The 25,201-nt window shown below is 39.7% G+C and overlaps 2 protein-coding genes across 3 annotated transcripts; one reads left to right on the plus strand and one right to left on the minus strand.

The window, feature by feature from the left end:
* Positions 1 to 449: 449 nt before the first annotated feature.
* Positions 450 to 19,070, plus strand: LOC113492968 (DNA topoisomerase 2-binding protein 1). The gene is made up of 25 exons (XM_026870720.1): positions 450 to 778; positions 1,751 to 1,902; positions 2,398 to 2,530; positions 2,796 to 2,903; positions 3,042 to 3,301; positions 3,625 to 3,800; positions 4,190 to 4,290; positions 4,368 to 4,484; positions 4,776 to 5,000; positions 5,399 to 5,582; positions 6,036 to 6,167; positions 6,625 to 6,809; positions 7,478 to 7,641; positions 8,279 to 8,478; positions 9,007 to 9,195; positions 10,061 to 10,180; positions 10,577 to 10,723; positions 11,667 to 11,818; positions 12,523 to 12,624; positions 12,749 to 12,799; positions 13,627 to 13,798; positions 16,139 to 16,293; positions 16,779 to 16,979; positions 17,501 to 17,721; positions 18,148 to 19,070. Exons 1-25 carry the CDS (start codon positions 689 to 691, stop codon positions 18,338 to 18,340), a joined length of 3,930 nt encoding a protein of 1,309 aa, XP_026726521.1. The 5' UTR covers positions 450 to 688; the 3' UTR covers positions 18,341 to 19,070.
* Positions 19,071 to 20,781: 1,711 nt separating this feature from the next.
* Positions 20,782 to 25,201, minus strand: LOC113492974. 2 transcript variants are annotated; one of them, XM_026870728.1, is made up of 5 exons: positions 25,076 to 25,201; positions 24,050 to 24,227; positions 23,585 to 23,751; positions 22,974 to 23,140; positions 20,782 to 21,266 (listed from the first exon to the last, which is right to left on the minus strand). In XM_026870728.1, the coding sequence occupies exons 2-5, from the start codon at positions 24,216 to 24,218 to the stop codon at positions 21,071 to 21,073; spliced, it is 699 nt and encodes a 232-aa protein (XP_026726529.1). In that variant the 5' UTR covers positions 24,219 to 24,227; positions 25,076 to 25,201; the 3' UTR covers positions 20,782 to 21,070. The 2 variants fall into 2 exon arrangements, with proteins under 2 accessions (XP_026726529.1, XP_026726530.1); XM_026870729.1 differs by lacking the exon at positions 25,076 to 25,201 and adding an exon at positions 24,959 to 24,977.

A 25,201-nucleotide genomic window follows, 5' to 3' on the forward strand; every position in this document is an offset into this window, starting at 1 on the left:
TTATAGGGTGCGTATAATTTAAAGGGTTATAAATAAAGTTCAATTCCAAAACAATTATAACAGGCATAGAACTGAGACGTGGAGTTATTATAAAATTAAACTGTTATCACCCTTCGATATAATACCAGTCAATGATTTCAATTCATCCAAATGTTACCGAATCAGCAGCGGCAATCGCGTCCTCTGATGGAAGTAGAAATACTGTTTTTTTACTGCTTATTTTTTTTTTCAAGTATTACATAATTTCAACTTTGTAAGACCAAGAATAACAGAGAATACGATTCCAATAGATTGACATTATTTAAAACATTCGTCTGCAAGAATAGTCGAGTGGTTGAAATCAAGGTAACTACGCCAAACCCATTGAGCTCGACGTGTCACGGGTTTTGAGGATCATGATCGAGGATAAGGATTTGTGTGATCCTTATTAAATTAAATTCCCTACCGTGGGAGTCCTTAATAAAAAGTAAATAATTTTCAACGTTTCCAAACGAAATTTTCGAAAGATGGCGGCAAATTCCTCTTTCAACCGTCATCTGTTGAGCTGTCTTCATTCATTCAGTAGAAAAATTGTAAACAAATCGCGATGAGGTTAAATCTTTGTGCTTTTCAAAAAGAAGAATATCATTTTGTTGAAGAGTTGTGTTAAGTTGTTTGTAATTGTGTATGCTGTGTTACGTGAAAAAAAATGACTGAGGATATAAGTGTAACGTTTATTATTCCAAAAGACTGCCGAAATGAGAGTGAGTGTTCAGAGGAGATGCAATTAGCGTTTCTGGTAAGTTATCTGCGTAAATAGTATGATTATATATTTATATTATTGCCGATATTATGTTCCATTAGTGTTAAACAGAACTTTAAACATGTTATTTAAACACTAGTAATTGTTTTATATGTCTCTGAAGAGGGTAAAGGAAACGGAAAACTGATAGTGGTAAACGACGTTCAGCTTAATCTAAACACAGCTGTAATCTATTATAAACGTATATATTGTATATGCAATGCAAGTTTATGTAGTTATTGATTTTGTCTATGATGTTATAGCATATTAACATCTATCATATTATCTTATCAATATTTAAATGAGATAAAAGAAGGATATGTGATGATATTTACCATAGGAAATATGATAAATATGAAAATAAATATATGATACATGCCTGTTGACTCCTAAGTACTGGACAAGAGTCTTGTATGAAACTCTATGTTTAATAAGATTTATAATTCCTCCGATTGGAATACAATACATACAATATATACTGACGACCTCCGTGGTCGAGTGGCGTACACACCGGTCAAGGTGTCGCTAGCTCTGAGGTCCCGGGTTCGATCCCCGGTCGGGTCAATGTAAAAATTCACATTTGAACATTTTCTCGGGTCTGGGTGTTTGTGGTACCTTCGTTGTATCTGAATTCCATAACACAAGTGCTTTAGCAACTTACTTTGGGTTCAGAACAATGTATGTGATGTTGTCCGCATTTATTTATTATTTATTTTATTTATTTAATACATGTGTTACAGTTGCTAGTCAGTCTGAACTTGTTACCAAATCCTTGTACATTTGTAGCTTTTACCACAGAAGGGTAAGTGTAAGGGTTTTGTACTGGGGTCAGTGGAAGACTGACACTCCCTTCCCCTTAACCTAAAGTGAGAGTCATTTGATGATTTTGTGAAAAAAAGTTTTAAGAATACAATGATTTTCTATAACAATAACAGTTTTTTCTACAGTATTTTTGTTTCTTGGCTTCAGACTTGTGAACAGCATTGTGGAGGAGGTTTGCAAGCAAGATGGGTGCATGAAGATAAATGGACCAAGTTTGATGGTCTCACGAAACGAGATGTATTTGTATTGACAGAGTTTGAAGGAGATTTATACAGCAAATTGCAAAAAACAAAGTGTTTGTAAGTATGGCTTTTGGCTTTAGAAATATCTTGTTTAATTTTTGTGTTGAATGTTAGCCTAATCTCTAACATTTGTAATATTGCTTAACTGTTAATTTGCTTAAATAGATGACATGTACCTTCTGGAAACTTCATTGATTATTCATATTCATATTATTTATTAGCATTCCACAATGTTTACACAGATGTTACAAAAGGGTTAGAGCATTTGTATATGGTAAATAAACAGGTAGTATCAGTATTAAAAACATAGTTACTAAAATATCTATTTTTGGAAATTGGGATGTGTTAAGTGCTTTTATGTAATTTTTGGTATGTTATGTACGATTATGTTATGGTATCCAGTTGTTTATATGATTGTTTTATTTAGAGTTTATTAAACACAGTCCCACCTCGAAAATACTTCCGAATCTATTGTAATCTGGCTTCATGACCTCTATGTTTCCTTTCATTGAATAAACATAGCAGATTTAGTTACCCTATATCTTTCCTTAGACTGGTTGGTCCCCGCTGTTTATCATGCTGTCTGACAGAAGGTACCCCAATCCCTTCGGGCCCGGAGCCTGTGTACACAATAGCGATGAGAGGTCTGGTTGTTACAGCCAGTGGATTGACCAAGGCGCAAAAGGTACTTTAGGTTTTGAACTGATTGATTATTAGTTAGTATGTGTTATCTATGCAAATATATTTGTAGCCTTAATAATGGAAAAGTGAAAAATTTTCTTACTGCATGATCAAAAAACAATAAAAAAAAAGTTATGGCAGTTTAGTGAATCTCATAAAAAATTGTTTAAAAGATAGGTTACAAAAAAGACTCAGATAAACAAAGTCAAACATAGCTACTAAAGAAGAATGAAATGATAAATATTGATCTAATATGCTTGCTTTTTCAGGAAGAAATAAAGAAGAAAGTGCATTGGATGGGCGGCATATACAACACTGTTCTAACAGATGACACAACTCATCTAATATCAGACACAGTTCTCTCTGACAAGTATATTGTGAGTATTTTTATTCCACTTATGATAACTATGAGTTGTGTGAGAAAGAGGAATTGAATCATCTGAGAAATTAGACAAAGCAATATATTGTGGAGAACAGCTTTCTTCAGTCGACTTATGTGGTATGTTTATTTACAGAAAGCTGTAGAAAAAGGCATCCCAGTTATGGCAATGACTTGGCTGCAAGCGGTATGGGACGCGTCCCTCCGCGCCAACGTCAGCGGTGCCTCTACAGACTTCCTCGTCCACCGATTACCACCATTCACGAACCTTCAAGTCACGACGTCTGGTATCACTAAGAAGGAGAAGCAGTTAGTGATGAAGCTCGTGAATGAGCACGGAGGAGTATTCTCAGGAGCCTTCCAGAGTGAGACCACTGATGTTGTGGTGTTGACCAAGTTAGTGTAACTTTTGTCATGTAAACTCCTTTCTAGAAGATAATAAGACTATTTTTTTAATACCTAATAAATAAAACTATTTTAGCTAGTGTAACTATTTCAAGTACAAAACAGGTGAATTTGAAATAATTACTCATAAAATAAAGCCTGCTCACAGTGCTCACCGACACTCGATTAAATTATATGGGTTTAAATGGTAAAACAAACATCAAAATCGGTATAACCAACCTAAATTTCTAAGGTTTAGAAAAATATGAATTTTAATCTATGATCATCTTTTAGATGTGTAATATAATACTTTTAATTGTAAACCACCTTTCCAGAGACGGTGTCGGTAGTGAGAAGTACAAAGCCGCGCTAGAGTACGGCAAGGCGGTGGTCCTGCCCGCCTGGGTCAAGGACTCGGCCGCCAGGGGCGTGGCGCTGCCGCTCGCCAAGTACCGGGTGGCCGGGGCCTCCACATCCTCACCACTCGCCGAGTCCAGGCTGCCTGATATGAGTAAGGGCTTATTGATAAAAGTAGTATTATAACGAGAATGGTCAAAATTGTGTGAAACTTTTTTTGGAATGGACTATTGAACCAAATATTTCTTGCTTAAAAATAATGAAATTTAAGCACAAGAGCTTTTGGATATTTTGATTTTTGGGGGATTTTTGGAGGGGCTGCTTTTTCATCCCGGCATTTCCACGAAAACGGTACCCGCTGTGCGCTGTAAACTGAAGTCCATGCGTACGAACTCGCGGGCAACAGCTAGTAGTAGTATAAAATCTCTTCAAACATCCGAATATTAGACAAACCTTTAATACAACTTTGTAAATCTGGCATGTGTTAGTCTAAACTAAATGTTTGAGTATTCATCTAAAGTTAACTTTAAAATGTGTTGACAGGTTTAAACTTCTCCCGTATCACAAACTTGAGGCCGCCGAGCAATTTCGTTGATGAAACAAGGTCTGCTGATGTATCGGTCATGTCGGGGAAGGGGGTCAAGGTATATGAATCATTTAATTAGACTAGACATGGATACTAAATGTTAACATAATTAAAAATAATGTTTTTATTCTACAGTTAACCCAGGATGCGAAAAAAGCTGACGTGTCTATAGACAAAGAAATATTAACAGCATTTGAAAATTTTGATATGAGTCTCATCAAAAAGGCTGGTCCTATATTTGATGGGTTCTGTGTAAGTACCTATTTACATTTATTTTATTACTTAGGCCCTGCTTCAATTTCTACTAATATTTTGTAAATTATTACATGAAGATTCTTAAGAGAATGAGTTTTTTTGAAAAACATCAGTTTTTTTTTTATATCGGTTGGGTCTGAAACTAGTCGGGCACTCCCGATAAATACGCGTGAGTAAACCGTTGTATCATTTAATATCAGAAATTGTTAACGGATTATAATAGCTACGTGTAAAAATTTTAAATTTAGATTTAAAAGTATTTAACACTACTCTAATAAACTCCCATAGATCTGGGTATCGGGCGTAGAGGGCGCGCTACGCGAGCGCCTGTCGGCGTGCGTGTCGCGCTGCGGCGGCGTGCGCTACGACGGGCCGCACTCGCGCGTGACGCACTGCGTAGCGCCGCGTAGCGCCGCCGCCGCCGCCGCGCGCCGCCTGCCCGCCGCGCCCGTGCTCAGCCCGCTGTGGCTGCTGCGCAGTGTGGAGGCGGGCCGCGCGCTGGACGAGGCTCAGGTACTTATATATTGGCTTTTTACATTATAACTTTCCTATTCACTTCAGTACCTCTTAAAAATTTGCTAGTACAAAGTGAATTGTTCAAATTAAGTTGCTTCATTCTCTAAGTTTTGTATGTAACTTATCAATTTCTATATGCGCGAATCTGCGTGTTATCCATTGTAATGTGCCATTCAAAAAGCACTTTTTAGAAGCTTAATTTCAGTGATTAGGAGGAATTGAATTTTGATGAATTGATTGACTTGGTATTACACCTATAACCCTCGATGTGCCTATTTTCGCTTACGAAATTGACTTAGAATGTACCTCCATCCTTTATAATGAAAAAGACGAAGCTCCACCAAGCCACCTGACTTTAATAAACCTAAATAACCACCCCCCCCCTCCCCCTACAGTTCGTAATAGACACGAAGCCGTCGACCCCGGGCAAGTCGAGTGCCCGCAAGCCCCGGCCCGAGCCGGCCTCGCCCATGAGCAAGCGCAACCTGGCGCTACTGCGGCGGGGCCCGCTAGACCTGCCCCCGCCCACGCCCGAGGTGGACGAACCGCAAGACGAACTGGTTAACCATTATTTGAGTCGTGAGTATGTTCTTAATGATATAAGTACATCATATTGCCCTAAAAACCCGTGGTCGTTGTACAATGAATCGCTATTTACTGTATACACCAATCAAATGCGGGACACCCTGTACGCTGGTTCAGGTCTCTAAGTAACTGACACTACTCCCTACTCCCCGAGGGGGCGGGTGTCTATAAGAATTCAGGAGATTGAGCTAAAAAGGTACCTCAAACTTGTTAATAGGATCAACTAAGATTTATTTCGTGTTAAAATATTATTTCAAAGACAAGAAGATGTTATTCCAGTACCTAACAATAATCTAGAATATATTTTTTCCCCTAGCCCACTTAGTCCCACTGCTGGGCAAAAGCCTTCCCTAAATCCTTCCATGATATTCTATCTGATGCGGCCCCTATCTGTGATAGCCTAATGCGACATAACCATAAAAATGTAGTGTCATTTTGACTTAACAGAGAAAGTACCAGAACCAGAAGAATCGAAATCACCGGAGCCGAAGCGCAACGTAACCGTGCGACAGGAACAACCTGACGTCACGGAGGATATGGCTGAGGACCCCACCGAGGAGATCGAACAAATATTTAGGGGTAAATGATAAAATCCTTATTGCTTCGGAATAAGGTTGAATTTTGATTGTAGATTATGCGGTTTAATAGTCATATTTCCCATGTTGAAAATTGCACAGTCCTATAGTAGTCTGTAGGTTATCTGTGTCATCAGTTCATTACCATCCTAGCCCTGTCCCAACTATGTTGGGCTCGGTTTCCAGTCTAACCGGATGCAGTTTTATAAGAAGCGGCAGCCTATCTGACCTCTTCAACCCAATTACTTAGGCAAAACGATACCCCTTCTTAGTCAGACTGGTTGTCAGAATTTTTCAAGCTTTTGACTGTCAAACAGTCACTGTTGACCAACAATTTAACGTGCTTTCTGAAACACGGAGAACTTGTTATCTTCGGACCGATTATGCACTTGTGGCCTAGCCATTCAATATCAAATATTAAATCTTAATATATCATAATGATTATAAATATACTATTCCAGGCATGAAAATCGAAGTGCAAGGTCTCGACGAGGACGCCATCTGTGAGCTAGGCGCGGAAGTGTCTGCGGCGGGCGGGAGGCTGGTCGCGGCCGGCGCGGGCGGCTCGCATGTACTCGTGCCGCTGGACTTCGACACGGACGAACTGCTGAACGGGAAGGCAGAGCCTGTCACTGTGTTCTGGGTGGTCAGTGGAATATATACTTTAGTAGATAGAGATAGAGTTGATGTTGCTTCCTAGCGAGTGATAGTGTAGGAGGGTGGAAGTGCGAAGCAAAGATGTGTGGCGGACCGTGTGGAGGATGCTGCGGCGGTGGATGCTGCGGCGGATGCTGTTGCCCTTGCATCACGATCTACACCTTTTTTTTTTTGTTTTGTTTAGGCCGGGGAATCCTCATGGACACCCACTCCCTCGGGGGAGGAAATGGGTAATGTCAGACTTTTACTGACTAAACCTGAACCGCCGTGCTACGTCATTAGCGTTTTTGTGTCCACAAAGATTTGGCACGGTAGTGGCACGAGTAGCGCCCATTCGCACAGACAAGCCATGGTGTCTGTGTTGAATCTGGGCGCTCCGGCGCCTTCGATGTTATGTTTTCTTCGAAGTATACTCCGTGCCGTTTTGTGGAAAATAAACTATTATAAATAAGCCTGGATGAGTACGTGAGCTGTGAGATAAGAGCGGGCTATTTTGATTACGTTTAACCAGATCTTTGCTGATTTTTTTTCGGGAACTAATAGCTAAATAATACATGTTTATTTATCACTTACATTTTGACTTCTGCCATTTAATAAAACATTTCTTTTTACCTCACAAATCAACTGCTTAATCTCAAAACATTATAACCTCAACAGAAAGACTGCCTGTCGCAACAAGAGCTGGTCCCTATCCAGTACTACCACCGCTCGGTGAAGGTCCCCGCGGGCGCGCCGCTGGCCGGCGTCGTGGCCAGTCTCAGCACCTACAGCGGCGTCGAGCGGGCCTTCCTGGATGAACTGGCCAAGCTGCTGGGAGCTACGTGAGGATATATATAATTATATACTGGATATTGTTCGCTGATTCGCCCACACGGAGGCTGGTTATGTTAATAAATTCGTCGTTCGTCGGCGTTAAGGAATTTAATCTTTGGTCGCGGGGGTCTTCACAAACATTCAATTCATATGAAGCTAAACTCAAGACAAACATTCGTGGATCGAACAAATGCTTCTCCTAGGTGGGTATCGAATCCGCCACATGTTGCTATCTGTGGGTGTTTGGCATGGAGACTTCAACTAGGCTAAGCAAAGTGTCAGCTAGCTCCATATATACAACTAACGTTAATTTATTTAGCCGTTTGAGCGAGAAGAGGGTAATAAACATACATACGTAGACACAGTTACACAGGTTCACACACATATACACAATTTTATAACTGCGACAGTATGTACTTTCGCATTTGTAAAACTCTACAATATGATTATTCCTTATTAAATGATGTAACGGATTCCGCGGCGTAATATATAATCCCGCCGCGTCTGCTCATGATTAAGGACTCCGGTTGAGTCCGAAACTAGTCGGGCTACCCCGATAAATACGCGTGAGTAAACCGTTACATCATTTAATAATGAATCAGTCTCACGATAGTTTTTATAAAAATATGATTATTCCTCTGTCAGTACCCAGCTCCGCTTCTGCCGCCGCAACACAGCGACGGCCCTGGCGTCCACTCACCTGATCTGCCCGACGGCGGCCGGCGACAAGTACGCGGGCGCGCTCAAGTGGGGGCTGCCCGCCGTCACCGCGGACTGGCTCGCGGCCTGCGCGGGCCAGGGCCGCAGGGTTAGTGAAAAGGAATACCTCGTGGGGGAGACTAAAGGTCGGTTGGAGGCTTTCAATACTTGATCTATTGACTCAGTTGTATCAAGGTCCTATACTGGACGTGCTAAGAAAGTGTTTTTCTTTTTAAAACTAAATGATTTCCCTGCTCGTTTTAAAATATAGGTAATAGTTTTTGTGCCATCTGTTTTTCGTTCTATTTAGCGATTGTCTGTTAGCACACAGTCAGGCATTCTTCCCAAAACATTCGCGTGACGCGTCCGTCTGGGGACATTCGATAGAAGTAATAACTTAAAAATAACTATAAAGCTACTTACAGCTAGCGTTTATGCGAGAAATATAAGGGGCGCCGTCATGCGTTACGTTACGAAGCGGTTTACTCTTCCATGAAAACTTACTTTTATATTTGTAACTTACGCTATATTGCGAACTGAAGGATCTATAATTGGCTACAGTATTTTTATTTATTCCTAAATGCCATATAAGGTGTGTGTACACAACAAATATATTCAAAATCCGCACCAAAATAAAAAAACAAACTAATTCATATACCTTATCTAACCCACAGCACCACCATCACCACAACCACAACCAGAACCAACCGATCCAATAGAAGTGGCACCCGAACCAGAAAAACAATCTCCACAACAACAGAACATACAAGAGCACATCGCGACAGACAAGGAGAACGCCATGCTGCCGCCCGCCGCACGACGCGGGTCTGTGCCCAGTCGAGAACAAACTCCTAGTAAGAAAGGTAAGGGGCTAAAATGGGTGTTGACGTGTGTTACCAAGGTGAGTTTTTGTTCAAGATTCCGTCAATGTTTGCTAGTATATTTAATTTAAATCATTGGCCTAGCCTTTTCCCAACTATTTTGGGGTCGGCTACCAGTCTAACCGTTTTCAGTTAAGTACCAGTGTTTTACAAGGAGCGACTGCCTATCTGACCTCCTCAACCCAGTTACCTGGGCAGCACGATACCCCTTGGTTAGACTGGTTGTCAGACTTTTTCAAGCTTCTAACTACCTGTAACGACTGTCCAAGATGTAGAAATAACAGACGGGACCCTCAATTTAACGTGCCTTCCGAAACACGGAGGAACTTGTTATGACAAAGATGGTCAGCCATCTACGGACCAACCGCGTCAAGCATAGCTTAACCTGTGATCGATTTACTTATGCGGTTATAGCTTAGCCACGAGCTCCTCCTGTTAATTCCTGCTATAGGCAAAAAATGATTCGATTGAAACGTTAGGAAAACAGTGTTTGTAATTTATAGCTTTATTTATATTGTTATTGCTATTGGTTATTGGAAAAAAAGGTATTTTAATCTTTGTTTCGCGGGGTTTTATAAACATTCAAGGTGGTTTTGCAAAGACACCCAGACTCAGGGCAAGCATTCGTGGATCACACAATTGCTCGTGGGCGGGGATAGAACTCGCGACGCGTCAGTCAGTGGGTTTAGTGTGGTTATTTCAACCAATCGGCTATCCGATAATTATTTATTTAAATTAAAATTAAATATTAAAATTATCATTTTCTGTTTTTTTTTTCGTAATAAAGCTGACTAAAATACAGGCACAAAAGATCTCTCACATTTACTATATCTATTAATTGTTGTAGACGTAGACGAGATGTCCCCGGCGTCCCGCTACATAGCGATGGCGCGTCAGGGCCTGCTCGGGTCCGACTCGCAGGAGACGCCCAAGCGGGTCGCCGACCTGAAGGACGGGGCCAGGCAAGGTATGTAGTATAACAGTAATCTTTATTACATGTTAGTAACTGTGTAATGTATCTATTGTAATAAGCCCATTATATAATTCGTTCTAAAAATCATGGCCAATTGCGAGTTGGTCAGTATATTTTTCGCGACACTGAAAGCTTCGACTTCGTTCCACCCACCAGAAATTCATAACCGTAACCACCTTTGCTGAACCTGGAACTTTATGTTTAGCTGTGATAGCAACAGTAGTAATACATCATCTTTGAAATTTTTAACTATCTAGCTATCACGATTCATGTGATACAGGCTGGTGATGGAAGGAAGTCCAGATGGACAGACATTAGTCATTAGGTCCCTAAAATCCTTAGCAATCCCATGAATTCACTAAAAAAACAAAAACCCATTTTTCTTCATAGGGGACAACGTAGTAAGAACACCTCCTTTAGAAGACGCTCTGTCCACTCCTAACCTGGTGGGGCTGAGTCCCACCACGCGGTGGCGGCTGCAGGCCGTGCGGCGCGGGGAAATGCCCTCCGACCCCATACGGACACCGACTGACCCTTGTGAGTAAAACTGTGTTTAGTAGTCTTATTGAGTATAGTATGGTGTGATAAGCTTTGCTCATCGGAAGAGCTGTAGGATTACTCCCGACATAACTCTCTAGAACGTGCAGTGAACGTGAACACTAGCGCCAATTCGTGCAGTGGCAGGATTTGGAACTACTTTTGAATGACAGCTGTCGCTTATAACACAGGATATCTTGGTTTGGTTTGCTATTACCATTTCAGAAACGAAACAAATTCTGAAATAGGGTTCATTCAAATCAGTTTTGGGGAGCAAGCACGCTATTCTAAAGTTGCGCTGAGGTTGTAGGTACTTGTAATAATAACGATAGCTCTTAGCTATGCCCGCGCAAAGTGTGACAAAAATTGGTCAAATTGTTCAACTGCTCTCAATATGAGCTACGGTTGTGGTTTCAAAGACATGTGTCAATTTGTGAATCTCTTTATATAAACTACCATAATCTCTTTTAATCCCAACGCAGGCAAACAAATTTAATATGAATTTGTCAAAGTTATATTGACTTTATTTACTATTCTAAGGCATCACAAACGGTGAAGAAAGTCCTGAGAAAACCTTTGATTTCAAATATTGAAATCTGATATTGTCAAGCCGTAGCTATCTAGCGTGGTTATCAATACTCAAATATTCCCCATATTGAAAAAGGTCTGTGTCCATCAGTGAGATTTTGTATACTGCCGTCTACTAACTAAAAGACCGTTAAGCCATAGTTGGTCGTTTCGTTTCGTTTAAACAAAATGTAATCAATATGATTGAAACACTTTGTCTAGATATATAACTTGCAACCACGTTCCTAGGTTGCATAGTTTTCAATTCCCCCTTATTTTTGCGTTTTCTTCAAAAACAATTTTTGCGCTTAGTTGCGTTTTAGATAGTAGATGGCAGTATAGGCTATCATGACATCCATGTTGTGTCCCTGGCTAGTCGCGCGGCCGCCGCCGACGCCGGACAGCGCGTTCGGCGCGGCGCTGCGGCCGGGCTCGGGCCGCATGTCGCCCGACGCGCGCAAGCGGCTGTGGGCGCTCGTGCGCGACCTGCCCGGCAAGCAGGACCCGCCGCCACGGGACAAGCATACGGTGAGATACATCCGGCATACTTAAAAACGTAGAGTCTAATGCTTTTCCAGCCTACAAATGTACTATCAATAATTTCTTCGATAAATCTATAAGTCAAAACAACTAAGTTTTTCCGCTTTGACAATACTAGCTCCATTTAAAACATTATAAGAAACGGATCTTCGAGTGTAATATCAACGATTTTTCGAAAAATCTTTTAAAACAGTGAAAACTACTAAGTTTTTCCGCTCTGTCAGTGCAAACTCTGCTTAAAACGTTTTTATAAGAAACGCATGTTCGTACAATTTTTATCATCACTGCAGCTAAATATATTTTAGAGCAATAATTGTAAACTGTAAATAATCCAAAAGACCCTAAATCTTTACTTCATAAAATACTCAAACATTATTAACTTAAAATTTTATTGCATAGCTTACAAATTCGAAGGGATGTATAGTAAGTAGGTACATTATTATATCTAAGTGTTTTTCCCATTTTTGACTGTTACACTATTTCGTTCAATATTTTCCTCCTTCCTTAAAAAAATCTATCTTAGCTTCCATTCTCTCTAGTTATAGTGTCTTATAAATTTACTAATTTCTAAGTTATTGTATCAATAATTTCGTAACTTATTTCGTTCAGCAAGCCATCTGACCTCCTCTACCCATTTAATAAATGTTACACAGTACTTCGTACATTCGCTTCAGCTTCCATTTTGTTTTCAGCCGTTGTCGGAGATTCGAAATCGGTTCTTGGCGCAGTTCAATGGAGACGCTCCCACTCCACCCTCAGAACATAATCTAGCTCCGAGGAAATTGCAACTACAAGTATGTATTAAAAAGGATGAAAATTGTTAAGGCAAAATCATACTCTCCAATCGAATTTGAACCTTATGTTGAACTAGAAAAAAGTTAAAGAGCTTTTGAATTGATTAAATTGTTTTGTTTTCAGGATCAAAGTGAAACACCCCCATCTAAAATACAGAAATTGACTGAAGACCAGGTAAGGTTCTAATTATCATTATCCTACTAATTATCCTTCGTGTATAATATTACCAAGGCATGTATGTATGAATTTTTGTTCCTCTTTCTCGTAAAAACCACTGAACGGATCTAGACGAAACAATTTTACGTAATCAGGATCAACACGTAGGATATACATTTTTATACTGAATTTATGTTCCCGTGTCCTTTTCGATTTTTAACTGGGCCTGTTATAAAACTATAACTTGGACTCTATGGTAAACAGTTTAAGTATCATTATTAATACTCATCCTCGAGTTATAAAAAATGCTGATTCGTTACAACTTTGCGTCTTTTCTTATCACAGCAATATTCTGACTTAGTGATAGCGCAGTCATGCGTATCACAGTATACCCAAGCAAATGTCATGTGTTGTGCTTTGTTTAGCGTATTATGGTCAAGGTTATCATTTAGACACGAAAAGAACGTAAATCGGCATGCTTTTGCTTATTTGAGGATTGACGATAGGGTTTGTCCCGCGACCCCGTCCGCGTGGGCTACAGTTTGCAGCGCGCGGTAGTTCAAGATTAAATATTAACGTGACCGTCGGCAAAACAGTGCAACTTTATTATAGCACCTACTCAGGGTTGGAACTTCATCACTGAACCGCGAGATGGCGTTCAATTTCTTTTTTAATATTCCGTCAAAAAAAAGTATTTTTTTTTTAATAAAAATTATCCTATTTTACTTCTAATACCTAGAAGAATGTACAAAGTTTCATGATGATCGGTTGAGTAGTTTTCGCGTGGTGCCACAATGGGCGGTTTTATCGCTGAGTTATATACAAAATTGCGTTCCATTACCCAGAGTCCAGGCGGCTTCAGTACGACAGCCGAAGACACTCCTAAGAGCGTGTCGTCGCCCGCCATCCCGGCCGCGGTGGACGCGCAGCTGCAGAGACTCACCGCCGCGCTGGCGGGCAGGCTCAGCTCGCAGCGGGCCCGGCGGAACAGGGACTCGGTGTCCATACCCGTGCCTGGTAACATGGTTTATTTGCCTCAGTATAGCTACCGGCACCGATCTTGAGCGCTCGACGGAAGAGTGGGGATCACTTTGCGCATCGTAAAATAAAACGCCAATCAAATTGTGCATACTCGTCGTCTTGAGGTGAACACAACTGCAGCACAGAACGAATTTCAACCAATCACGAGTGACGGCTATGACGCGATGCGCTGCGGGACAATCACTGCACTTTATCCGCCCCGCGCCTCACTTCATACAAAATCATTTCTGCGTAGGTGAAGGTCAGCGCTCAAGATCCGTGCCGGTAACTATACGTACTATTACGTTAAACGTTGTCCAATCGGATTCGTTGTTATTGTACAGTGTAAAGATAGTCACAGGACGGCTTGTATTACATAGGGAGTGGTTCAGGTCACCACTCCCACCCTGAGGGTGTAGTCGTCCATGACGATTTTCCGCGCCCACGCCCAACAAAAAGTCCCTTAAAAGCCTCACCTCACGGATAGCCTATTTCTACCAACAGAAGAAATAAATTTGTATCGTTATAGTAATTGCTGCCAAGGAGGACTTATTAGGCGTAACTAGAGTAATTTATCGAATGATAAGTGTAAAATAAATAATAATAATTGTTAACAAACTTAATCTCTATTAAGTTACTTTGATAACAAAAACATACGTGACGAAATCATTGAAATTATTATTCGTCATTGATCTACTTGATTGATTAATAAAATAATAAATCAATACCCCCATTCAAGTTCCAATCATAATCCTGTGAATTATGATAAGGTTAATTGACATACGATTGCATCGAGATTAAAATTTACTGTCGTAATGTTTAAAGTACAATAAAGATTTTCTGATTTAGATAATAATCAGCTGATTCATTGTCCCGCGAACCATTTAGTCGTATCCGTAGACTAGAGTACAACATATTGTTGCTTCACTAATCAGCTTATAAGTCCCTTATTATGCTATTAGTATTATCTAGACATAACATCTTGGAGAGGATAATGACGAGGTATGAAATGTAATAATTGTTTTGATCCATCTGTTGGATAGGAAAAAGTATAAGTCATTGTTTTTGTGAGTTTTTAAACGTCTTCTGATATCCTTGAGTTAAAATCCAAATATACTCATTCTTCGAAGAGTAGGGTTCAAAAGGCGCGGTTGCAAAATGTAATTCCCATTGAGAAGAAACGGCAAGAAACTTCAAAGGTTACTTACTTACTCTTTTAAATAAATAAATGATACACTATTGTTTAAGTTCTCGTGGCTAAGCTATAACCGCATAAGTCATACGATCACAGGTTAAGCTATGCTTGACGCGGTTGGTCTGTAGATGGGTGGCCATCTTTGTCATAACGAGTTCCTCCGTGTTTCGGAAGGCACGTTAAATTGTGGGTCCCGGCTGTTATTCCTACATCTTTTACAGTCGTTACAGGTAGTCAGAAGCTTGAAAAAGTCTGACAGCCAGTCTAACCAAGGGGTATCGTGTTGCCCAGGTAACTGGGTTGAGGAGGTCAGATAGGCAGTCGCTCCTTGTAAACCACTGGTACTTAGCTGAAACCGGTTAGACTGGTAGCCGACCCCAACATAGTTGGGAAAAGGCTAGGCCAATGATATTGTTTAAGTTTGATATCTAACTATAAGTTGATAGATGTGCTTCGATAAGGTTTCATAAACATTCAAGTAACATGCACAAAGACACCCAGACTCAGAAGAATCTTTCGATCGGACTCAACACTTCGCTAACATAGTGACCGTGACCTTTGCACCCAGCTATCCGTGTAGTCATTATTGTTTTTCTTTTTTCTTATTAATAAATAAAACTTATTGGATAAAGAAGATTAAAATAAGCGAGTTACTATCGGATACTTTTCGTTGAGTCATCATTTTCGGTTATTGACGTCACTAATCACTTTCCCTTTATCTTGATTTTTTTATTTATCCAGAAAACAACAAATATCTATTTTCCACTTGATGGACAAAAGAGATAAAGAATACCCCTTATTTTGAGCTAAAGGCTGACTGTCAAACATCGTACAGGAGTCGGAAATGTTGGTTTCTAAGGTTTTTAAGACGATACTGATGTATTGATTGATTATGAAGTCGTACATTTTTATTTAAACCTTTGTGTTGCATAATTATATTAACATAAAAGAATACGGGGAGTAACGCGTTTCGACAAGATAACACCGGCCTTTCTGTTCGTGACCACGGCCAAAACTTCGGGCTAATCAAGGTAAAAAATTCGCGGTAATCCCCGTATACTTTTATGTTAATATTAGTTGTACACTGTTCTAATGCCATATCATCTGCTGTAAACTATATTCTTACTACTTGCATTACATAGCACCGGATTCCGAGCCGGCCCCCGAGTCGCAACCGAACACGGTCGGCTGGGACGACACGACGCCCGCGCAGCAGGCGGCCACGACCGAACCGGAGGCGGATCGTGAAGCGGAACCGACGCCCGTCAAGAGGTTCATGCTGTCTTCTAATGTTGATGTGAGTTAATAAATAAATAATGATATTAGCCGGTATCTGAGCTTTGCTTGGTAAAGGGCTCTTTGCAGGTACAAAAGGGTTGAGGCAGCTACCATGATTAGCCTCGAACAGTAGTCTTGGGAAAGACTGCTGTACAAGGCAAGGACGGCGCGCGCGGTGCTTCAGCGCGCCTCTTGAAGTGATGAGGAAGACACTGCTCTTTCTCACACCAATGATGAAGTTTTTTTGCTGAGGAAAAGGAGCTTTTGCGGAGCTCCCTGTCGGGGTTCGCGGTTGTTTGCGAGAGCGTTCCCGCTTGGCCCCCGACTAAAAGGAACGGGGAAGCATTCCAGTGGTTTTAGCCGGTGGAAGTCCGGCACACCCCTTCGCCTTCCCCAGGGCGAAGGAAGTCCAAGTTCCACTGGGTAAAAAAGAGTAAAAAAAAAATTTTCTTTCATAAAGTGACAACTATAATATGTGAACTTGACCGAAAAATTTTTCCTCAGAATCGCGATGAAATAATATCAATGATAACTTCACTTGGCGGTGAAATATGCGAGGGTGCGGAGTTAGACCCTCTCGCGACACACTTGATATGCGCGGCGCCGGGCCGCAGCGAGAAGATGTTGGGCTCCGTAGCGGCGGGCCGGTGGGTGCTACACCCGCTGTATATAACTAGCAGTCATGCCGCTGGGAGTTTTCTGTCGGTATGTATAAGAAATATTTAGTATCAACAAGTGATAGAAGTATATGAGATAAAGAACACTTGTTGCAAACATTTTAATGTAGATGTCACAAAACTCAGATTGAAGTAGTTTTTATGGCCTACATTCAGTCAGTATCAAAATCAGCATAATATAGGCTCTAGATAGACGGACCGCATTTCAATTGCAATTGAGCAGTAAATTTTACTTTGAGACGATTTAAATAAAGTGCAAACTAAATGTGCATTCCGATCGCAATTCAAACCAATTGGATTCGGCGTGCAATTGGTCTGCATATTTGGTCCGTCTATCTAGAGTCTTTGTTAGTCACTATCTATTCCAAGACATATCGTGCCATGACATCGAAAACTTTAATTGACTTTACTAGCATACACAAAAACCAATTAACCTAACAATCCTTCTCAAATTTCTCAATCACACTAAAGTTGGCTATAAGAGAAACCAATATGTAAGTTAAGCTCGCCTTCATACATTAGAATATATTGTCCAATTGTTCGCAACAGGAAGAAGAATTCGAGTGGGGCAACCCGTCAGGCCGCCTGCCGCCGGTCGCGGGCGGGGAGCGCAGCCTGGCCCGCGCGGCGCACCGCTGGCGGGCGGCGCGCGCGCGCGGCGCGGCCGGGCCCTTCGCGGGGGTGGTGGCGCTGCTGCATGTGCCTGACGCGCGCCGCCGCCTGCTGGCCAGGCTCGTCTGCGCGGGCGGCGGACACGCGCCTGATGATGAGTGAGGCTGCTATGCTTATTCGTAGATATAGTAGGACTACTGACCTAATTTGAGAATAGTTATTCGCTTAACATAAACTTACATTATTGGCTTAAAAATATCACATAAAAGGGTAAAAGTAAAAAAAATACAAATGTTAAATCTTTCAATTTACCTTTGGTTCGAGGGCTAAATGCCACAAAGGGACAGACACATCAAATGTATAACACCCCTCTTTTTGCATCGGGAGTTATAAAATACATAAATAAATCTTAATAAGCAACTTGAAGTCACATTTAACGGGATTTCTTACCTACTGATTAGTTACCAACCGTGCTGAAAACTTCCTTAGCCCTTTAAATACTGCAGTTTATCACTAAATCATAAACATACTTACATTTTGTTTCAACCTGAAACTCAAATTTCATACGTCATTTTATTCCCCAGGCCGCCATACACGAACGACAACATCACAGTTTGCTTCGCAGACATCAAACGCTATCCGCTCTCAGACCGAGACAGCGCTTGGCTCATATCTAAGAGGATACCAGTATGTGCCCCTGTGTTACTAAGTTCATACCTCACTGATGACCCTCCGCCCAGGCCAGAGGAACACTGCTTACCGGATTTTAGACCTTAACATTCTAAGTTTCTGGATGGTAATTGAATCACAACTTTATATGATACATTTTTGGCTTCAATTGATAATGCTTGCCAGAATTTATATCTTATGTCCATATATTTAGAGATGTTATCTGAATGAGTCTCTTGAGGGTCTGTGACGTTAAAGCTAGTTGAAATACAGAAGAACTTACAGATAATTGAACTTAGATAATATTGGTTTATCTGATTTTAGACTTTAAAACGGTAAAAATGGATGTAGGCCCAAAATAAAACGGTCTTTAAAAGCAAGGGATTATGAATCCATTTCTTAACCACAAAAATGTGTCTAACTACGGCTACTTTCAGTATTAAAGCTGGACTTTTCTGAGCTAAAAAATAATTTTATAATAAGTTCTTTCAAATCAAACGTTGCGAAATTGAAATAAAGGACTTTGATAACATGTAGCTTATTAAGTTATCGCCTAATTAATGTGAATGGAGAAATACAGGTACCTCGTACACACGGCTACGTCAATTTCCGATATCAGACCTCCTTAGTCTACAATAAAAAAATCACATCAGTTTCTATCTCTGAAATGTCAAGTGTGTTCTCGTGATAAGGTTTTAAGGCATCGGAGGTTAATGTTGCCTCGTGTATGAAGTGCCTTATAAATATGTAATGTTAAAGCCGACTGACGTGTATAATTTGTATATTCTAGTTATAGTTGAATTATTTTATGACAATAATTAAAGATTTATATAAAGAATTTTGGGTATTCTTTTTTTTAATATGGGTCTTATAATTGGGGAAAGATTTTTAAAAATGAAAAGTCACCGGAATTTTTCATAAATCTTATCACTTTTAATTATGAATACAACAATAGTTAAATAATATAGTATTAACAATTATAATCAGACATAAAATATAATAATATAAATATAACCAAACATAAATTACAGGAAAAATATGAATGATAAAATTGCAAAATTTATACTTAACACTAAAATACCCTGCTCTTCACTAAAATGATTATTACTTTGATTGTTATAGTTAAACTAAAATTATACAGCTGAAAAAAACCACTGGAAACCGACTTATGGAATCTAAATAATTAGCATAATCACAATGCCTTGAGGAGCTTTTAACATAAAATATGTAATATTTTACAGAGTTAAATATTTACAAGTTAAAAAACAAAAAATAATTAAATCAAAGCATCAAAAAATTCATCGGCTTCGCTGCCGGCTGGGAGTGTGCCCAAAAGGCTGGCAGCATTGCCACGTTGAATGGCAATGCTAATTCTCTGAGCGAGGTAAAAGCCAGCCTTTGGGTCACGAGAAGTGTCAACGAGATGCTTTGCTAGGTCTTTAAAAAGCGTTTTGGCACTCGGCCCCCACGGCCCAAAAGTTTCAACCCCAAACGGCTCAAAGAAGTAACTATCAACTAGATTACCATATTTGCGCCGTTTGAGGTTTTCAGCAGCCGCGGCAGCAGAGCCAGCGCAGCTCGAAGAACCGGGAAGATGAGATGGCGCAAGAGTATCGACACAAGTGGCGTCCCACACTAAAGGCCTACCCATCTTCCAAGGGAACAAAGACATACCGTCCGGTCTCTTGCCATCATCGCGTACCAAACCATGTTATATTAGATACTTATTTCATCATTTGAAGCAACAAGAAAAAGTAAAAAAATAAAAACAATAACAAACGAACTTTCTAGATATTTTTGTAGTCGAATTAAATTGTTTAAATCTGCGTCATAAAGAAGTATTTTTTTATATTAATCTTATCTATACAACACAGTCGATCACGTGAACCTTGAAATTCTTGAAATAAAAATTACTGGTTAAGTAATTTAATTGCTTTTAATGTGCGTAATTTTAAATTGAAAGGTTATACCTAGTTAACAATGTATTATGTTTACTTCTTGACATTATCAATGAATTAGCATACATTGTTACCAGTGCCGGCGTTAGGGGGGGGGGGCGTGATGGGACGATGGCCCAGGGCGACAAATTCTGGGGGGCGCCAAGGTCTGAAGTTGGAGTCTCTTGCCGCTCCTGGCGCAAACACTCAGATCTGTGCTCTACGCTAGAGATGGAATACTTCCACCGCCAAACGTAACGTTAAAGGAAAGATGAAATTCTTAATATAATTTTACTTGGGATCAGCAAAAAACTAACACTTGATATTGCTTCCCTCAAGTGGGCGCCACAATATTTTCGCCCGGGGTGTCAGTGGCCCTTACGCCAGCACTGATTGTTACACCTCAATAAATCCTACTTATAAACCTAAATTATAGTGTTTAAATTAGAACTGAATTTAATAGTATAGTTCGTTTTCTAGTAAAATGTTTCTGAATGCATGTATCTGAATTAATAGTAATTCATTATGGGATGTGGACTTCTAATTTTTAATTTCAATATATTATATTTCCTCAAAGTCTCCTTCACTGATTTCAGTGACGTTTCAAAACACTTTTACTGACTGTCCTATTGTTTGAGTGGTTAGGGGTCCTGACTGCTACGCCGGAGGTCGTGGGTACGATTCCTACCCAGGACAAATGTGTATATTGCTTATAGTATGTTCATCAGTTGCCTAGTACTCATAATACATGCTTTGCTTAGTTTGAGACTAGATGGAGTTGTTTACAAATTGTGTAATATTATATAGATATTACATAAACATTATATTTCTCCTTATTATCTAAATTGCTTCATTTGAAGCCTCATTTCGCATCGGCATTCAATCTACTTTCGTAAAATCTTCACTCGTATTTCAAAGCCATAACTTTGATGGCTCTGCTCTCGTCTTCTGGATAGTCTAGGCCAGCTTCAGCGAGTTCTTTAAACGTTATTGTAGCGAGTGTAGTGAATCCAGCTCTAGCCGCACTCTTCTGTGAGGCCGGGCCGGTGAACACTGTAGACGTGCCTTTGATGCCGTGGTACAAACTCAGGGGTTTCCTGTAACAATAAATGGACAATTAATACTACTAATACTAGCATTTATTACTAGCTTCTGCCAGCAAGTCCGTTCACATTTCGCGTGGACTTCAGATTGATGCGCTTTGAACGCACCTCCCCCCATTTTCCCTCTTAAAATGGGGCAAAATATACCCATCGCCGAATGCCAATATACTATTTTGGTACATGAATGCGTTAATCTTGACAGTCATATTTCTTTGAGCTTTAATACAGGTAATAGTATCGTGTTCAACATCTTATAACAGGTTGTCGAGGTCAGGAAATCAAGTTATATAAATCACGTCAAAGATGCCAAGTATATGTAGTTGCTACATTGACCGATACGATCAAAAGTCTAAACAGCTTAAAAAACCAAAAGCTACAAAATTATTTTCGTATGTACCAAAATTGTCCGATGAGCGGGCTTTTTTCTTTACCAATACCTAGCCTTCATCGTGAAAATTGTTTTTTTCCACATATTGGTATGTAAAATATGACATGACTTCCCCAACACAAGTTGCTGTGTCTACATATAAACAATCTATACTAATATATAAAGCTGAAGAGTTTGTTTGTTTGTTTGAACGCGCTAATCTCAGGAACTACTGGTCCAAATTATTTGTGTTGTATAGACCATTCATCGAGGAAGGCTTTAGGCTATAAACCATCACGCTGCGACTAATAGGAGCAAAGATACAATGGAAAGTATGAAAAAAACAGGGCAGGTATAAATCATAACTTATATCTTCTACCCACGGGGACGAAGTCGCGGGCAACAGCTAGTATTAGAATAACAGTGTACACATATTTTAAACTCAAGCCGGAATTATGAAGTTCACCTTGAACGACTTGCACACAATTTACCAGTTAAATCCAGTGTTTAGTTTTGTTTTTATCATCGTTTTAAGTACTACAACTAAACATAATTGTGTTTGATGAACGCTGTCCGCGTACAAGGTCTCGACCGCTTATGTAAGTACTGTGTTAGTAAATACAGGTTAACAGAACGTTCTCGAGAAAAAAAATGAAATAGTGATTTTGCCAGTAATAAAATATTTTAGTTTTGGCAAGTTCTATGTATCTAGATCCTATGTATTGAATGAAAATTTTATATTTAAAGACAGATACCAAAGACCTATAAATAAAAGAGTAAAAAAATCACGTAGATATTTTAGCTGATTCACCTTTAGTTTAAAAGTCTGGGGTTAGCCCGATTCGGAATTGCTTATACAGAGTGCAGACACACAATCGGACGAGATTGCAAAGGTCAAGACGGACATGTTATAAATAATGCAGGAGTTATCTCGATACATAGTCACATGGCGGGGTAAAGACAAGGTCTCTAGTTGTATTCATGGTCAATGCTTACGAGCAAAATTGTCGTTTTCGATGAATGGCAAAAAAGACTTTATTCGCTATGCGTAACTCGTTGCCGAGGAAATAACTTTTATTTATATCAGGATAATCTATAATATGTATGATCAATATAGGGTAAATGATCAACTGTTTCCAGAAAAACAGTCGTAACAGTCTCAAATGTAAAGTAATAATTTGATGGCGTCGCGTCGCATTTTGGGAGAAACTTGTTCTTGATCAAATACAGAAGTGGCAATCAAAAATTTAACTGGGGTCTATTAAAACATGTAGTAAATGATCTAGGTATATTGTAAATGACTTTCCAGAGACTTGCAAGAGTTTTATGCTTACCTTGCAGCCAATATCCTTGATCCTAGTCTAGCTCCACGATATTCCCTTGAGACCACCAAACCAAGAGCATAGAGGTACTTGTCAAGCCCCAAACACTTAAACGCATCGACCTTCTCATCAGCGACTTCTAATGCACCGTACACGTTCTTCCATTTTTCTCCTTCAATCTGTAAATATTTTTTTCATTAATTTATATGTTTCGTATGTCTTGTCTTGTTTCGACATAAACGAGAGCATAAAAATGGAGGCTCATAAGTATCCTGTTTAGTTTGAATTACGATGTATGTATTGATACTCCGAAAGAGTTCAAAATTCTATGCTTATATATGTCAGAAAAATATAGCGTCCTTTCTCGAGCAGTAAGGCATTGAAAATCCATAACAGATCAGAGATGATCAGAAATCAATAAATATGAAAAGGAAAAGTCAGGTCGTTTACCTACATTCTTCAAGATTATTTTCTTTAATGGGGAGACACCAACAAATCTAGGTTGTGTCGTTCGGCTGACTGACTAAGCCCCTCCTATGTTACTTTTTTGCCCTTTGGCTACCGCAGTAACCTTTTCGGATGATCCCGCTGGCGATAGGTCTCCTTATATCAAAATTCCTTACCAAATCATTAGTCTTTTCCCCTTGACACACAACGAGGCAGACGTTCAAGGCGACCAGTTTACTTTGTCCATTCTTCTCTTCGTAACAAGCCAAGGACATCCGCTGACTTAAATATCCTCGCCAGAAGTCCAGCATACTGCGTACGCTTACTGGGTCTTCGACAAGTTCTGAAATATTATTATTACATATCAAGTGCACTAATTTTAAACTGGGAAGTGTCATCTTTTATATTCATTTGTTTCAGAGATGTTTCCTACCATATCTTCGTAAAAAAAGTAATTTTAGGCCTTTTTTTAAGGCTCTTTCTAAACTTTGATAAGATTGTGCGTATCCACTATGTCATTCTTATGGAGAAGAACATTTCTATGTGTATTCTATAGGTTTATTAGAAGTTATAGTAGTGGTTATAATAAAGAGTTTGAAGCCTAATTTAAACAATAGCCTGGTCAATATTCTGTCACTTACTACTGTGTTCGCAGAGTGCTTCATCAGTACAGAGGTTTTCGGCCAGTATCTTGATCGCCAGCTCATCGTCTTCAGGCGGCAAATCTCTAATGACCCACTTTGTGCCATTGTCCTCCCACTGGTCCCAGACCCTTGGGCATGATGAATCCCATACTCTTTTGAAAGGCATGCTGGTGATCTGTTAAAAAATTCGTACTTTTTACTGTTACGGACTGACATTTTCCCCCGTTTTTATACACTCAGTTTTCTTGTTTGTTTGTTTGCCGTTCCGGTTGGATTTTTACAACTCAATTTTGAGAAACTTGCAACTTTGCAACTATGAAAACGGCTGGACCGATTCTGATAAAATTTGAATGTATGCATGTAAATACGTGGGTTTTTAGATTTTTTGAATCTATTCATTTTATATGTCTAGACAGTCTACCACCACGTTGAAGAGTATTATTATTGTTTTTTTGGAAGCATGACAACACAATGCACGGTGTAGAGTGGCATCTTCCATACCACTCATTACATTATGTTACTTTAAGACGAGGCGGTAGAACCCCTTGGCCTAGCTAATTGACATTTCTACCATCGTTTGTGTTGGCAGGAAACGCTCAATGTACGGACATGACAGGTCAAAGGCACGCATGTGACTTATTGAAACGAAGTGTCATTTCCATACAATGAGCATTTTTATTGCAGAAATGTCACTATATCGATGCCAAAAACATGGTAAGATGTACTACATATTTCACGCACTTAGTAACTAGATACATCTGTAGTTTATATGTAGGAAGCCTATACGTAGAGTAACACGATTCACAAATCTTTGTTCAGATAATGAGTAATGTAATAATATAATAGAATGTTTACACATGTATTAATTTTCATTATACTATACCCATATCACACACACATACAAACCGCGCTGAACAAACAAACCACTTCTGTCTAATAAAAAATCTAGCATCTTCAAAATTAGAACAATCTCTGGCACGAATATTTTAAAGCAACTTCTCAATGAACAAATTTTTTACGTACTCTTCAATAAGAATGTTATTCCTTTATCACTCACTGGAATTTAGTTTAAAGTAAAGATACTAAACGCAACAATTTAGCAACGAACGGCACAAGCGTCTATCATTACAATTTACACGAGACTGATGC

This window comes from Trichoplusia ni, chromosome 4 (genome assembly GCF_003590095.1).
Source record: "Trichoplusia ni isolate ovarian cell line Hi5 chromosome 4, tn1, whole genome shotgun sequence".
NCBI lineage: Eukaryota > Metazoa > Arthropoda > Insecta > Lepidoptera > Noctuidae > Trichoplusia > Trichoplusia ni.

Coding starts and splice junctions, on each gene's coding strand:
- LOC113492974 (XM_026870728.1), bottom strand. CDS start 24,218: ATGCCTTTCAAAAGAGTATGGGATTCATCATGCCCAAGGGTCTGGGAC. Junction 23,752..24,049: donor AGCACTCTGCGAACACAGTA/GTAAGTGACAGA, acceptor ATAATATTTCAG/AACTTGTCGAAGACCCAGTA. Junction 23,141..23,584: donor GGGAAAAGACTAATGATTTG/GTAAGGAATTTT, acceptor AAATATTTACAG/ATTGAAGGAGAAAAATGGAA.
- LOC113492968 (XM_026870720.1), top strand. CDS start 689: ATGACTGAGGATATAAGTGTAACGTTTATTATTCCAAAAGACTGCCGA. Junction 13,799..16,138: donor GGTGTCCATACCCGTGCCTG/GTAACATGGTTT, acceptor TGCATTACATAG/CACCGGATTCCGAGCCGGCC. Junction 16,980..17,500: donor CCGCTGGGAGTTTTCTGTCG/GTATGTATAAGA, acceptor TGTTCGCAACAG/GAAGAAGAATTCGAGTGGGG.